Source organism: Camelus ferus, chromosome 33, assembly GCF_009834535.1.
Source record: "Camelus ferus isolate YT-003-E chromosome 33, BCGSAC_Cfer_1.0, whole genome shotgun sequence".
In the NCBI taxonomy this organism is placed as follows: Eukaryota; Metazoa; Chordata; class Mammalia; order Artiodactyla; family Camelidae; genus Camelus; species Camelus ferus.
Genome location: NC_045728.1, coordinates 10,978,202 through 10,993,000, shown reverse-complemented (window position 1 = coordinate 10,993,000; position 14,799 = coordinate 10,978,202). Strand labels below are relative to the sequence as shown.

Here is a 14,799-nt window from a genome sequence, read left to right as displayed (position 1 = left end):
CTCACTGTGTGACCTTGGGAAAGTCACTTGCCCTCTCTGAATCTAACTTTAGAATCATAGGCCTGATGTCAGAAGCTTGTTGTGAGCATTGTATGAGCTTGGATGTTGAGCCACATGGTATAGAGCTCAGCACACAAAGCAGATCCTCAATAAATGTCCGCTTTTTTTCTGATGGGTCTGCCACCATTAACGAGGTCCTTCCAGCTACTGCTTGACTTTCTCGAAAGTCATAGAGAACCTTGTCTGGGAGACCTTCCACAATTCGCTCCCTGCAACACTCACCCACTCAGTATCCCCTGGGCACTGAGGTGTTCAGTTTGCAGGTGCTGGCATATGACTGGAGGTGGAGCCAGGCTCCATCAATTTCTTGCTGTATGACTTTGGGCAATTGACTTAAGCCACTTGATATTCGTGTCTCACTCCCTTCTTCTGTTAAAAGAGACAAAATAATACCTACCTTACAATGATATTGTGAGAATTAAATGAGCGATAACTTGGGTTAAGCACCTCGTATGATGTGGGGCACACAGCAGTTGCTCAGCAATTGCAGTGTAATCCTTTCTTGTGTGTGTGTGCATGTGTGTGTGTGTGTGTGTGTGTGTGTGTGTGTTGGGGGTGGGCTGCTCTCCATCAGGTTGGGTCCTCCCAGGCAGGGACAGCCTCCTCTCTCCCCTGGGTCTCCCTGAGCACCAAGCAGAGATAGTCCCCATCCTGGAGGGCTTGGCTACTGGGAAAGAGTAACCCCTCCACTTCCTTCATAGGCTCCCAGCCTGTTCATCTGATGAACTGGGTACTTGTGAATTAACTGTTGGTGAGGCGGTTGCAGATGTGGCTAGGATGGCAGCGGAGCTATTTGGGGATAATTTTCATCCCTCTGTTGAGGTTCCGCATTTGAGTTTAGGGTCTCAAAGATCTGCAACACAGGGATCTACTTAATTCCACCAAAGAGCTTTCGAGCATCTAAATGATTGGGCACAGCCATCCCTGAGCTGCATCCTGGACTAGTACTTGGGCATTAGAGGCACCTCAAGATCCCAGCAGGACATGCCCCCCAGGTACCATCTTATTCCTGCCCACCCAGCTGCAAGGATGATCGATTAACCAGATTATACGGCCCTGGGAGAGGGAGGCCAGCAGGGGCGGAGGGTGCTCGTGGGGGAGCACTGCCACAGATGTCCTGGATTATGGCTCAGACACAACTGGCTGTTTGATTTCCAGAGGAGTTTCTAATTTCCCTGAGCCTCAGTTTCTCATAAAACAAGGGATGAGAGTGGATGACCTCCAAGGTCACCCACGAATTTTAAAGTTCCGAATTTCTAGGTCTAACCTGAATCCTTCTTGCTGCATTTGGAGCCAACAGAGGATGTATACTTGCTCATAAGTGAGCAACATTGGGTAAATGCTAGAGGGCTGTGATTTTCTAGTCGCTTATAGAGGGAGAGCTTTGGTGGGATTATATTCTAATTAAATATTTAATGAGGTGTGTTTGCCTTTAAAATCACTGCCACCACCTTGGGGAGAAGTCTCCTTTGTGTTCTTATTTGCAGCTTACCTGCAAATTGCAGTGTTGAGCCCAGCTGGAAGTCTCCCCCTAAGACTCTGTGGGGTCTAGCGGTCTAAATAGATTGTCTGAAGGGCAAAGGAACATCTCAGGGCTCTGAGCTTGCCCTTCCTACCCCACTTCCCAGAGCCTATTATGGTGTCCCCAGCAGGGTCCAGAAAATGGGATCAGCACCAGGTTTGGGGCTGCTCTTTATTCTGTCTGCTCTCTGAGAGCTGGGGAGAGTGTGTGCTTTTTTCTCTGTGTTAATAAAACCTGAAATGAGTCTTCATTAAGGGCTCCATTAAGAAGCCACTGTTATTCTTGGCACTCATTAGCCTTCTACTCACCACTAAATTGCCACACTGGTGTTTTCCCCAGGCTTTGCAGAGCCCCCCTCCCAGTGCTGGAGAGCTGCTTTTAAGATGGACCTCAACTTGCAGAGCCTCAGAGATGGGAGCACTGGTCCCTCACTAGCTCATCTTGCCCATGCCCCTGTCTCTGGACAATTGCTTGTCAGATTGCTAGAGCCTTTCTTAGCAGGCTGTTTAAGGATGTAGTGGATCTAGGTGGAAGTTCTAACTGTCCTTTTTTGCTGCAATGTAAGCCCATTTGCTGATTTGAACCTTTCGCTAGGATAATGAAGAGTATATTTCTTTCTAAGAACACTTTGCTTTCTCCTGCTGAGTTGAGGTCCTAGATTCAGTTTGAGAAGTGATGAAGTCCTGCCTCCTTCGTGTCCCCTCATGCTAGGACCCACCCTACACAAAGTATTTATGGAGGGTAAGTTTGTCTCTTAGGGTTATGCTCATCTTCCCCCTCTCGTGCCCTTCTTCTCTATTTCCTCAAGGTCCATCTTCACCCTTATTCTCTCCAGACTTCAGGACAACTCCCAGGCCCTTCTCCAGGACCTGTGGCTGCTTGACCCCTTCCCCTGAAGGAATCAACTAACATATGCATACTATGTGCTGAGCCCTGGGCTAGGTCCTTATTTCACTCAGCCAGAATCACAGTCCCATAGGGTGGGCATTACTGGTGCCATTTTGTAAAGGAAAAAAACCCAAACCTCAAAGGGGTTTGGGTCCTTGGTCACACAGGTGGCCAAAGGTAAAGCCAGAATCACACCCAGGACTCCTGGCTCTGAGCAGATACACTGCCTATGTCACCGCACCATCCTTGTCTTCTCACCCCTCCAGGGCTTGAGTGATCAGGTAATTTAAGAAAGGACTCAGACCCACTGCGAGTGGCTGGCTGCTGATGAGAAAATTAGATTAAGTTTTTTTTTTCCTGACATGCCAGGACTTTTACAGTCAAGTGGGTATTGTTCCCTTCAATGTAATCCACTTGGAAAGTTTGATATGTATTACAATCATGTCCCACTGTCAACGCACCTTTGCGACTCCCCTTGGGAAGTCTGTAGCATATAATCTTGAACAGTGGTGAATGTTTATCTTTCTAGGGTGAACTGTATCTTTGGAAATACCCCCAAATCATTTGTAGTCAAGTCTGGAGAATAAGGTGAGGCATTAGAATAGGTGATTCTGCTTTGGGTGAAGTGCCTCTGAAAACATTGCTCAGTGAAGTGTAGTACAGACACTCAGTGTCCCATGGGTCCCAGCTTTTGGGTGGTACAGATGATTTCTCAGATGTTTCAGAATCTTGACATGTGAAATAAAGCTTGATCGGCTATTCAATGGAAGAGACAGGTGGGGGAAAGGGAGGGCACTGATGCTTGAAAGCAAATGACTCATGATCTTGTCTCATGATTTGGAGCCACTTTTGGGCCAGGGGAGTGGGAACTCCCTTGGAAGATACATGGCCCTCTGGTCCTGGGTCAGCTGGGGCATCACTGGCTTTTTGAGTATCATTTCCCTGCAAAAGGGTGTTGCCCAGTTTGACTTTATCTGGAAGACACAGTAACGGGAATGCTCTCTCTTCTGTCCATCACAAGACTGTGGCTCAACCTTTTACAACACAATTTCTTGTTTTCTTGTGAGACTCTGTTTCCTTGCCTTAATTGAACGCTTCAGCCATCAGTCTCACTGTTAATTGTCTTTTTCAATGAGTTGGATCTTTTCAATATTGTTTCAATATTTTCATGGGGCCCAGGGAGGGAAAGGGAGGGAGCTGGACAGTTGCTTCTGGCAATGTCCTGTTTACCCACCTGTCTTTAAACCTGGCAACTCTGTATAGCATCCAATTGTTTTTGGTATTATCTTACTTCCACACACCTCTTTAAGCCTCTCAAGTGTCCCCTTTGCAAGATTTCCAAGACTTTGGCTCTGTCAGAAATACCCACTCCCTTTATGAGGAACCAACCCCGCAAGCACTTCCTGTCTCCATGAGCTCGGCTGGAGCTGGCTGTGGTGGAGCCAGGAAATGTATGCTGGGATGACACTGAGGAGATGCTGCCGTGGGCCGATGCATGTCAATCTCTCCTCCTCTGCTTTCAGGGAAAACCCACCTGGTGAAGTTATTGTCATATGAAGTATGTACAATTTAATAGGGGCCCCTGGAGTTAGGTACCCTTGCCTCTGTTATTTCAGACAAGCTCAGTGAAAACTTTGGGAAATTACTCCACCTCTGTGAGCTTCAGTTTTGTGATCTGCAGAGTGGGAATAATAATAGCTATATTCTGGGAGGTTGTGAGGACCAAGTGTGATGCTTCATACGAAGAGCTTGGATCGTGACTAGTGCACAATAGATGCTCAAAAATGAAAGGCATCTTTATGATGACTGGAATGGTCATCATCAGTGCTCCAGCCGGTTGTGAGCTGTGGCTGTGGCTGTGGCTGTGGCTGTGGCTGTTTTGGCCAGATGAACTAACTGGTCACAGAGGGAGGGAAGGGGAGGTCAGTGATATCTGTCCATGGTTCTGATTCATTTGGCCAAGAGCCATTTTGACTGATCCAATAAACGTCAGTGATCACCTATTTTTGTGTCAGATACTCCCCTAAGTACCAGGCTGTTCAGGTAAAGAGGAAGCCTTTCATCTAGGCTCCCAGACAGTCTCATGTGTACATAGGTGACAGTGTGTGTGACATGCCCATCTCATGTGCATACACATATGTAGGCATTTTTAAATCACTGGGTGTAATGTGAGTGTAGTCTGTGTGTGTACTGGGGCGAGGATGAGTGGTTTGGGGCTGAAATGTAGGAGAGGAATTGCTGTCATGCAGCTCACCTGGGCAAATACCTGGTAAGATGGCCCCTCCTTGGCCATGAGGAGAGGGTGGCTTCATAGAACTTCCCAGAGAAGTACACTGGCCCCCACCTCTCTCCTCCTCTAGATGGCCTACCAGAGCAGAGTAAATGTGAGGCCAGAGCTGAGCTGCTCTCCTGACGGGCACTCCAAACTAATTTTCTGGTGCATTATACACTTTGCCTTTTGAACAATCAATGGCCTTAAATGCTGTTTGGTTCCTGCAGCCAAATCCAAGAGAAATAAGACATAATCCATCTGGCTGATATGGCCAGAGCAGGGAGGGAAGGAGAGAGAAAGAGGGAGGCTTGAGCTGCCCTGGAGATCTCTGCTTGGCTCAGGGAGGGCGGGGGAACTGGAGGGACCTGCCAGCTTTCAAGGGAATGGGCCTTTAAGAGATATTGATGGCTGGCTAATCACGGCCCCATTTGTCTCAATGCATTCTACCCATAGAGCTGTCACTCCTGTAGGAGCTGAGCTCTAGCGGGGAAAGGCTGGGATATGGCTCAGAATTTAATATTCAGAGGGAGAGCCCTGGCCCCTGGTGTGGATGTCCTCCAATCCTGGATGGAGGGTCTGGCAGTCTGGAGTTAGATTTCGGGCATAATCTCTTAGAAGCCCTGAGATGGCACCAGGTGGGTTATCCTGGGGGGCAGGGATGTGAGGTCTCAGAATATTCTGGGGGTTGCTTGGAGGACCCCATTACAGGCTCAGGAGAGGACCTGGCCCTGCAGGTCCTGCCCTGGGGCTCAGCCTGGCAGGGGTGGGATGTGGGGAGGTGCACTGCAGGAAAAAGGGGGTTGACTTGGTCTCCCCATTCAGGTTATTCCCTACAGGAAGAGGGAAAGCAGAATCGCTCTCCTACAGAGCATCTGCTCCCACAGGTGAGATTTCTAGAAGGACAAGCTGTGAGCATCTCAGGTGCCCCTGCTGCTTCTGACAGCCCAGCTGGGGCGACTGCATCTCGAGGACCCCTGCACGTCCTCCACCTCTCCCTCTCCCTCTGGCCTGTGCTCCTCTCAGGGGAATGAGTTGAGGGAGTCGGATGCCTGGCCCAGGGCTCAGTTTCCCTGTCTCTTTCTAGGAACAACGCCATCTAGAGACAGATTAGTGGAAGATGCAGACCTCTGCTGGACCCAGGGATTTGGATCATTCCCCTTGCGGATGGAATACCCAGAAGGTAGGAGAAATGACGTTTGTGGTGTGAAGTCAGTCAGGTAGCAGCCTGGTGAGATGTGAGTGTGGCAGGAACACATCTTCCCAAAGGGTGGTTTGGGGGTGGTTTCCCTGCGGAAGGCCTGTAGGTGGAGGCGGTGGGAGGTGGCCGCTCTCCGGCCCTGCCCTGCACCTGGCTCTGGGGAATGGGACCCACCCTAACTGCCTGTCTGCATCTGTAAGCACTGCCGCATGCCTGGGCTGCTGCTGGTACCACACCTGAGACACAGGTGACACCTCAGGGTAGGGGAGGGTGGCAAGGCCAGTAAGGGGCCCAGCCAGGTGCCAGGGCAGAGCAGCCACAGGCAGGGGGCTGGGAGCCTAGGCCGGGTACAGCCCCTATACAGAGGGGGCTTCAAGATGGGCAGTTGGGAGCTAACTTGGAGGGTGATGAAAGGGAGGCTCAGTGTTGGCTTGAGCCACGGAGGCCCCCCCAGCTCTTCACAGCCAGGGCCGGGGGCTCCCCTCCAAAGCCTGGCCATATCTGCCCCTGCTTAGCTAGAGAACGGCTCCTGCTTCTTTGGTCCAGGACAGCTCCGCCTTCAGCGGCTGCAGCACTGACAATCCAGCGCTGGGGGCAGCTCTGTGATAAGGGCGGGGCCTGTGCACTTCTCCGATGGGTAATTATGCTTCGAGCGTGTTTTACGGAGATGCAGGGCTTGTCTGACAACGCACACGCTTGTTCCTGCTGCCGAGGCAGCTGGGGAGCTGAACGGAGAGGCCAGGAGCTGGAGATGACGTTGCAGCTTGGGGAACCCGTCGTGAATAATGAGCTTCTCATCCCAAGGAACGCTCATCCAACTGGGTCTCCTGTTCCTCCCCTGGCCCGGGAAGGAAAGCAAGGGGGTTGGGGCTGGGTCAGAGGACCCCTCGGAGTAGAGGCAGCTGGGGAATATCACACACTTATGGTAAAAGTTATTATAAACATTTATTGTTAATTATTTCAATAGCAGAGATGCCTAATATTTGTAGAGTGTTCTGTATGTTTCAAAGCATTTTCACTTTGGATTCTCACCATAGTCCTTTGATGTATGGACAGATCTTTATCCCCACTTGAATGATGAACAGGGAGACCCAAGAACATTAGGTGGCTTGGTCAGCCAGGTACAAAGCCTGGTTTCCTGATTTGGTGTTCAAGGCACCTTCTCTGTCTCCAAGTTGGGCAGTCTCTCTATTACACCGAGTCCCCAGCCCTGCGTCATTCCAGAGGCCCTGTGTGTGTGAGGCCCCTGGGCGGGAGTGGAGAGGAAGGGTCAGGCGGGAGAAGGGGCCAGGTCCCCGCATCAGGGCGCTCCTGCAGAAGGACAGGAATTCACGGGAGGTGGAGTGAAAGTGACCTGAAGTCACAGGCAGTGAGGGTGAGACGGCCCAGTGAGTGTTTCCACAGATGCTGCCCCACCATTCTGGGAGGCGGCGACACTGATTGCCATCTGCTTGCAGGTTTGCTTTAAAAGACACTGCATGACAAAAGCAGCCCTTTCTGTGCACTGCACACGTGAAGATGATGCCAACGAACACTCTGTGGATTCTGTACTGAAAAACTGAGAGACCAGAAAAGATGATAGGATTGTTCAATTGGGCTGGGGTAAACCATGGAAGGCTTCCTGATGGAGGCAGTTCTGAGCAGAGTCTGGAAAGAAGGAGAGGACAGGCACCATTAGAGGGGAAACGGAGGGCCTGGGGCAAAGGGATGAAAGCATGTTTGGGATGGTGAGCATTTTAGCTTCGAAGGCTCGGGGCAGGGGGACTTAGGGTGGGTGAAGGACTTGGGGTGGCAGGTCAGATGTGAATTGGATAAGCTAGAAATTAAGGAGCCCCTGAGGATGGTTATAAGGGGAGAAATACAATCAAAACAGTGTGAAATCATTTGCAAGGCTTTGTGTAGAGTCAGGAGTGAAAGGAGGGACTGAAGACAGGTGTGGGCGGATGAAGACTCATGCATCAGCTGTGCCCCGCTCTGACTTGGATTCCAGGCACTGGCCATGGAACCTGGAATTCTCTGGATGGCTCTGGGGCTTTAGGACTGTCAGCACATTCTGACCTAGCCCTGCTTTCACATTGGTCTGCATTCTGGAACTTGGCGGGATGGACGGTTCCCACAGCCCATTGCCCCGACCCACAGTGCCTTCCTTCTCCCAGCCAGGACCTAGCCTTCCCTCTACAGGATGCCAGTTCAGTGCTGGATTCTGCCTCAGGCTCCAAGACAAATCTTGCTGCTCTGGGAAGAAGCCCTGCTGCTCCTTCTGCTCCACTCTGGGGTGATTGATGACTGCGGGAGGTGGGTGAGCAGCCTGCCTCCCCCAGCCCAGTTCAGATGGTTGTAGTGGGTGGGAAGTAGGATTCCAAGGGTAGAGTAGTGGCCAGGAGGACAGGCCAGGGAGATGACCAGGGATGCTCCAAAAAGTGGTTAGAGTGGTTCTAAATGGAGTTGCTGGTGCCAGGGGCCAGGAGATGGCTGCAAAGTACTATAGAGTTAGCTTAATATTGGATTCTTACGAGTGGGAAGAAAGCGATACTATGCCACCCAATTTCTTGCTTTCTCAAGGCCACCCTGGACCAGGGCTCTGAAAGACTCATGATGGCTATGGAGTGAGGGCCCTCTATTGTCTTCAAGAGGAGGCCAAGGCTCAGGAAGAAGGAGGTGGTTTATCCTTTAAAAGGATGTGCCCTGTGAGTCCCACCGCACAGCGCCTTTCTCAACCTTTGCCCTTCTCTCTGGGCTCCCACGGTGTAAGTTTCAGCCTTTCTAGGGAATTTGAAAGGGACAAATCCTCCTCTTGGGATTTGGGGTGGGGGTAACCCAGGAGCTATAGGCACCTGTAAAACCAATTTAAAAATCAGTCTAGCCAACCAGCCCCCAAAGGAACCAAGGGAGCTATAGAGTAACTCAAAAGCAGACACTAATGGAGGAGAAAAGAAATGTAGTTACATATTCATCAGCTTTTAAATATTCATGAGGATTGTAAAGCAGATTAATTTTCATGCCTCATTTCTCCCGTGGTTCCCACTGTCCATATTTTACCACAGCAGCAGAAGAAAAAGGAGCTATGGATCACTTGGCCACTGCCCTCCCCATCACTTAAGGAGCAGCACGTGTGCGTGTGTGTGTGTGTGTGACAGGTGGGGGACGGCGGGGTGGTCACTATGGAGGTGATGGTTTTCGTCTCCTGAGGGACAGGTCCCTTTGGTCGAATCAGGCCCATGTGAGGAAGGCAGGACACAGCAGCAGTGACAGTGATGGTGACAGTGTAGGGAGGTGTCTGAGGGAGAGGGAGCATTCTGGAGCAGAGGGCTCTAGGGCATCGAGATAATTGCCGGCTTCCCCAGGGTGAAGAGAGGAAAGGACCTTCACCAGAGTCAGCAAGAGTTTCATTTACACTCCCCCAAACTAACTGTCTGAGACGAATGATTGAGTGGGGTGACAGAGCAGGGGAGAGGGCATGCAGAGAGGGAGCAAGTAAGAGAAGGACGAGAGAGACTGAAGGACAAAGAGAAGGAGGGCACTGAGGGGGAGGAAGAAACAGGGGCAGGGGGAAGGAATGGACAGGGTGATCAAGGGCCCCATCTGTCATCTGTTCCAGGGGACAGCATTAGAATAAAAGGTCATCAGATAAAAGCAGTAAGGATGGAGGTTAGATAACGGGAAGGACTTTCAGATCCCAGGGCTATGGGACTGTCTCTCTATAGGAAGTGGGAGAAACGTTTCCCTGAGTCACACACCAGCTGTGAGGCCGAGTGAAGGCAGCCTGAAGCCAGAGATGCATCAGGAATTGCTTGGAAAACACAGCCAGCAAGAGCTCAGAGAGTCAGTGTCAGATGTTTGGTATGGAGAAGAGCCATCCTAAAGCCAGTGGGAGCAAATATCATGGGAATGAAATAATATCATGGGATGAAATGAAAAAATATCATGGGAATGGGAATAAAATGGGAATGAAGGGACAGGCATTCTAGGCAAAGCCTTGTGTCATCTTGAAATCCTCCTCTCTTGTGTCCCCTCTTTGAACCCACAAGCTCTCCCCTTTTCTCAGGGTCCTAGTCAACTCTTGGGCAGGGCTTTGCTGTTGGGAGTGAGTCCTGCACCCGTGTTCTTCCCAAAAAACCAGCAACACCAGGGCGAGCAGCCTCAGGGCTCAGTTACCCTTCACCTTCTTGGGCTCCAACCAGACAGAACAAGGCAGTTTGTGGTAAGAGTGTTTCCAGGACAGGTTCAAAGCTCAGCCCAGTGGAGCAGGTTTGAGCCAAGACTGAATGACTCAGTTTTGTGGCCCTCAGCCCCCTTCAGCTTCTCCCCAATACCCAGGTCAGCATTGCTGCCCTGAGGCGCCCCTGCCTGGTTTTGGGGCATCTGAGCATCTCATTTTCTGTCTTCCTCTTTTCTCATCTCACCTCTCCCTTCCCTCACTCGCTGCCCATCCTCCACGTTGGGTGCAATATGATCAGCTCCTAAAAAGGGCTACTTCCCACTGCTACCTGACTCTCAAGGTCACTCTAGGGCATGGTGGGCATGTGCAGATGAGCAGGGCTGCGGGTGTGGTGCAGGTGCTCCTCCTTCAGGCATGTTTCGTATAGATAAGGAAGTGACAGTGACGTCACTGCATGAAGCCCAAGGCGGGAGGATGGGGAGTGGAGGTTCCCCAAGGTGGGAGGTTTGTGCAAGGAGAGAAGAAGCGCAGACACATGCTTCGAGGTGATGCGTGTGCCCCTCCTCGCCTCCCACCTTCCTGGGTCTGCCACCACCCCTGAGATGGCCTCCACTTGTCACCCAGGCCAGATGTTCCTCCTCTTCCTTGAGAGGTGGTGTCTGCAGTGCGGCTGCCGGGGAGTCTGGGTGAGCTTTTGAGCCCCCAGGGCTTCCCCAACCTGAAGCCTCGAGCCCCAAGCTGGGGCAGTGCTGCCGGGGGCCCTGGGTGTCAGGTGAGCCCAGTCTGGGCAACTCTCAGAAGAGGGTACTGCAGTGGGGCGGCTATAAGTCCTGACTTTGGTGCCAGGTGGAGCCTGAATTTCATATCCACTATCTATGTGCTGCAGACAAGTTACTTAACCTCCACCCCTTATCTTATCTGTAAAATGGAGATAATTACACTCCCGCCTTCCAGCGGGGGTTGGGGAAGCAGGGATGTGGGCACTGAGTAAATGCAGGTGTTATTATATTTTTTGTTGTTGATGGACTTGCTGAGAGGATGGAGGCTGCACCCCACAGCCCTGTCCTGGCTCCCCACTCCAGCTGCTTTCATGAAGCCCCCAGCTTCCTGACTCTTGTTCTGGATCCTTGTCTGACAGTCCCCCAGAGGGACCCATTGCATCCTTAATTGCAATCCTCTTGCTTGGCAAAGCCATCAGCACCTAATGTCCCATGTCATTGCTGGTTCTCTGCCGGCGGACACCGCACTCCGGGGGCTGCTCAGCCACCCAGGACAACTCCATCTGGCCAGGAACGACCATGGCGGTCGGGGGTGGAGGGGGAAGGGGAAGGGCCAGAACCTTCCAGTGATGCATTGGTGACACTATGCTTACAAATCATTTAATATCAGAGGGTGAAGGCCTCTGTGACTCTGTCTCTGGTCCTTTCTACCACTTTGGACCTTCATCTCTTCCCTGGAAACCGCAGAGGTACCTCTGATCTCCTCCACCAGAGCCTTATCCGTCTCCTCACCCAAAAGCAAGCTCTTGGATCTGGGGATAAAATGAGGTTCCTCCCAGCCCCCGGCCCCACCCCATCTTGGCTAAGATGCCTGTGAGGGGTTTTTAAGGTAGGGCCCAGCAAAAAGTCAGGGCTGGGGAAGATGAACTCGGAGGAAGGTTCAGGACCCAGTGGAGACTGAGATTAAGAGAAGCATCTCAGTTCGCATTTCCTAGGTCCCAAGGCCAGGTGCCTCTCCTGGGCTAGCACCCATGGTGAGCGCCTCTCTGCTCCAGCACCCAAGGAGCACCCAGGGAACAGGGAGCAGCTTCCTCAGGAGTTCACCTGCAAGACTGGCCTGACGGTGGCTTTGGCTGCCCCCCCAGCACAGGGCTGACGGTAAGTAGGCAGCTCTGTCGGCTTGCCCAGTCACATCAGGACAACAGATTTTGTTCAAAGGAAGCCCAGGGCCTCTCCATGTTTGAGAAAGAGCTTAGGAAAGAGACGGGGGGAGGAGGAGACTCCCAGCTGCCGTCCTTGCCCCTCCCTCCCTGGTCCTCCTGGCCACGTTCCTGCCACCACCTTCCCAGGCGCCAGGGGATGCGTCTCTCTTACCTTGAGCCCCGGAAGAGACAGAAACCCCTTTGCTGGTTCCTCTCAGCGTTGCTGGGATCCGCTGGCATTTTCACAAAGGACTTCCATAAATACTAAGGGAGAACAAAACGGAAGTAATTACAGAAAATACAAACAGCATGAAAACAGTCAAGTTTCTAAAGTACAGGTTTCCCAGCCTCAGATAACCACCCTGGAGCCCAAGATGCTGGCCCGCCTTCCCGCAGGCCCTGGGCCGGGCTCCAGCCCTCGCAGACTGGCCTGCCGCTGCACATCTTGGCTCCCGCGGGGCTGGGCTGCCAGGCCGAGTCCCAGGCGGAGTCCTCCTGCCCCTCTGCGTCCCGCTTGAGGATTGGCCTCAGCCGTAGCTGTGGCATCTAACGCACTGAATAACTCACACCTGGCTTCCGGTGGAGGCTTCAACCCCCTCAAGGGCATTGCTGAGACAGGTAAGCCCTCATCTCCATCCCCAGCCCCATCCACGGGACACCCACTACCCGAGCACATTCTCGCTGTGGAGTCACTGTCTGACTCCCCACGGCCCCTGAACCAACCTGCTCACACACAGTAGAGGACATGTGGCAGCCTTTGTTCAGTGTGACCGGCCCCCAGGACTGAGGTCAATCGGACTAGCACGGGCACCTGAGCCATCCTTGGGGTATTGGAATTGGGACCTAGAGACTCTCTCTTCATGCCTTTCTTTATTCCATGTGGGCTTGGGAGCCCCGAGTGGCCATGTTGAATTGTGAGGTCTGCCCAGCTGTGCATGGAGAAGCGAAGGACGAGGTGGGGCTGAGGATGTGAGATGGGGAGTGGGCGGGCAGGAGCTCCTGGTTCCGGCTGGCATTCCTGACCTTCGTGAGGCTTGACCCATGACCCGACTGAGGCTTGACCATGTCCCTGCGCTGGGGCTTTAAATGAGACTCCTGTGTCCCTTTTGTAAAATTTCCCTTTATTGAAATGCTTGTTTGAGTGGGTTCTGTAACTTGCCACACCTGAGTCCCAGATGATACGGCCACACCTATAACTGGGACAAACACAATAGTGTACCTGGGGCCTGGGAGGACCCAAGCTGGACCTGCACAGGGGCTTGAGTGGACAGAGAGAGAGTCATGGACCACCAACCTTTTCCAAGTTATTGGGGGTGGAGATTCCATGGAGCTCATGCATAGGGGTGAGCAAGAGGGAGGTGCTTTAGAATATTGCTTGCCCGTTACAATCAATCCACATCTATTGGTCCAGGAGCGGGCCTCTTCTTCCCCTTTAACATTCCACCTTCTGGTCCCCCTCCCCACTCCTCCTGCCCCATGGGGGTGTAATGCACAGACTAGGAGTCTGAAACCTAAGCTTGGGCCCCAGCTCAGCCACTGATGAGCTGGATCACCTTAGACAAGTGACTTTACCTCTCTGGGCCTTGTTTCCCTCCCCTAAAATGGTAACCATAACCTCTCTATATTTCACAAGTTTCCTTCAAACGTTCCCCTCCCTACTTCCATCCTTCCTTCTCCACCCATCTTCTCCTACTCAGCACTGGCCTCCCCAGCAAGCCTCCCCTTCTGACTCCCCTCCATTTAGTGCATTCCACCTCCCTTCCTAGAGTTCAGGGCCATCATGTGCTGGGCACTGGCATGTAGGGTTTCTTTGAGTCTTACTTTTGATTGGGCTACTCACTCGGTCTACCCCATCAGACTAAGACTCCCCAAGGGGTGGGATCCTGTCCCCTCTCCTCCATCTGGACCCTCCACCCACCTGAAATATGGCAGAGCCCAGAGAGGGTGCCTGGAGGCAGCCTGCCTTGCCAGCTTGTTCCCTGACCTGTCCATCTGCTCTTTCCTTCCCTCTCCTGGCGGAGAGGATGTTCCAGAATCTACTTTATAAACTAAGCCAGAGTTATGGCCTCCCCCAGCCTCTCTAGAAGGCTGGCTCTAGTCACTGGAGTGTGCATTCTGGCTAATTCTTCCCCACGTGCCCACCCTTTGTGCCTGCCCCTGCACCCTTCTCTGCAGGAGGGTGGGAGTGCGAGGGGTGCACCACCTGAGCCAGCCACCACGACCCCCTTGCAGCTGGCTTCCTCCCTTCCTCTCCCACCGCCTGGTGCAGACCCAGAGCCCTGCTCTCCCTCCCATTGCTGCCATCCACAGTCCCCCCACCCCTCGCCTCTCCCAGCTTTTCTGTTCCCATCCTGGCTTGTCTCCCCTGAGCAGCTGGGAGCAGGGCGCCTTCGATTTCTCTATTCAGTCTGAGGCGTAGCAATTTTCTGCTCTCCCGTAATTAGGGGAATTTTAAGCAAACTCCCCGACGGATGATTACAGCAGGTTCAATCCCTGCTCCTTTGATCAGGGAAGAATGAAGACGTTGTTGGAATATTCCTCGACCTGCTGGCCAGACAGGCTGGGAGGCAGAAGTCTGGCTCTCGGGCTCCCCCCGGAGGGCTCTGGCTTTCATCCTGGTGTCTGAGTGTCCCTGGGCACTGGAGTCTCCCTAGGGGAGGACTGGGTTCCAATCTTGCTTCATTAAGGATTATTCCAGATGCAGCTTCTCTGGCTTTGGGCTAACGTCTGGACTCAAAGCCAGGGTTGGGGCTGGAGACCTAAATGGAAAAGGAAATTA

At 52.4% G+C, this 14,799-nt stretch overlaps 1 protein-coding gene across 11 annotated transcripts in view; it reads left to right on the top strand.

Annotated features, from left to right (window-relative positions):
- LOC116661181 overlaps positions 1-14,799 on the top strand; it is an 86,848-nt gene that overhangs the window by 46,543 nt on the left and 25,506 nt on the right. For 10 of the 11 annotated variants that reach the window (XR_004316973.1, XR_004316968.1, XR_004316976.1 and 7 more), the window contains one exon: positions 5,827-5,922. Coding sequence is in view for 1 of the 11 variants with exons in the window: in XM_032472587.1 (XP_032328478.1) it covers positions 5,827-5,922 (96 nt within the window). In the remaining 10 variants the exon portion in view is untranslated. Of the gene's footprint in view, positions 1-5,826; positions 5,923-8,502; positions 8,688-14,799 lie in introns of all 11 variants that reach the window. The other variant, XR_004316971.1, reaches the window with a different exon arrangement.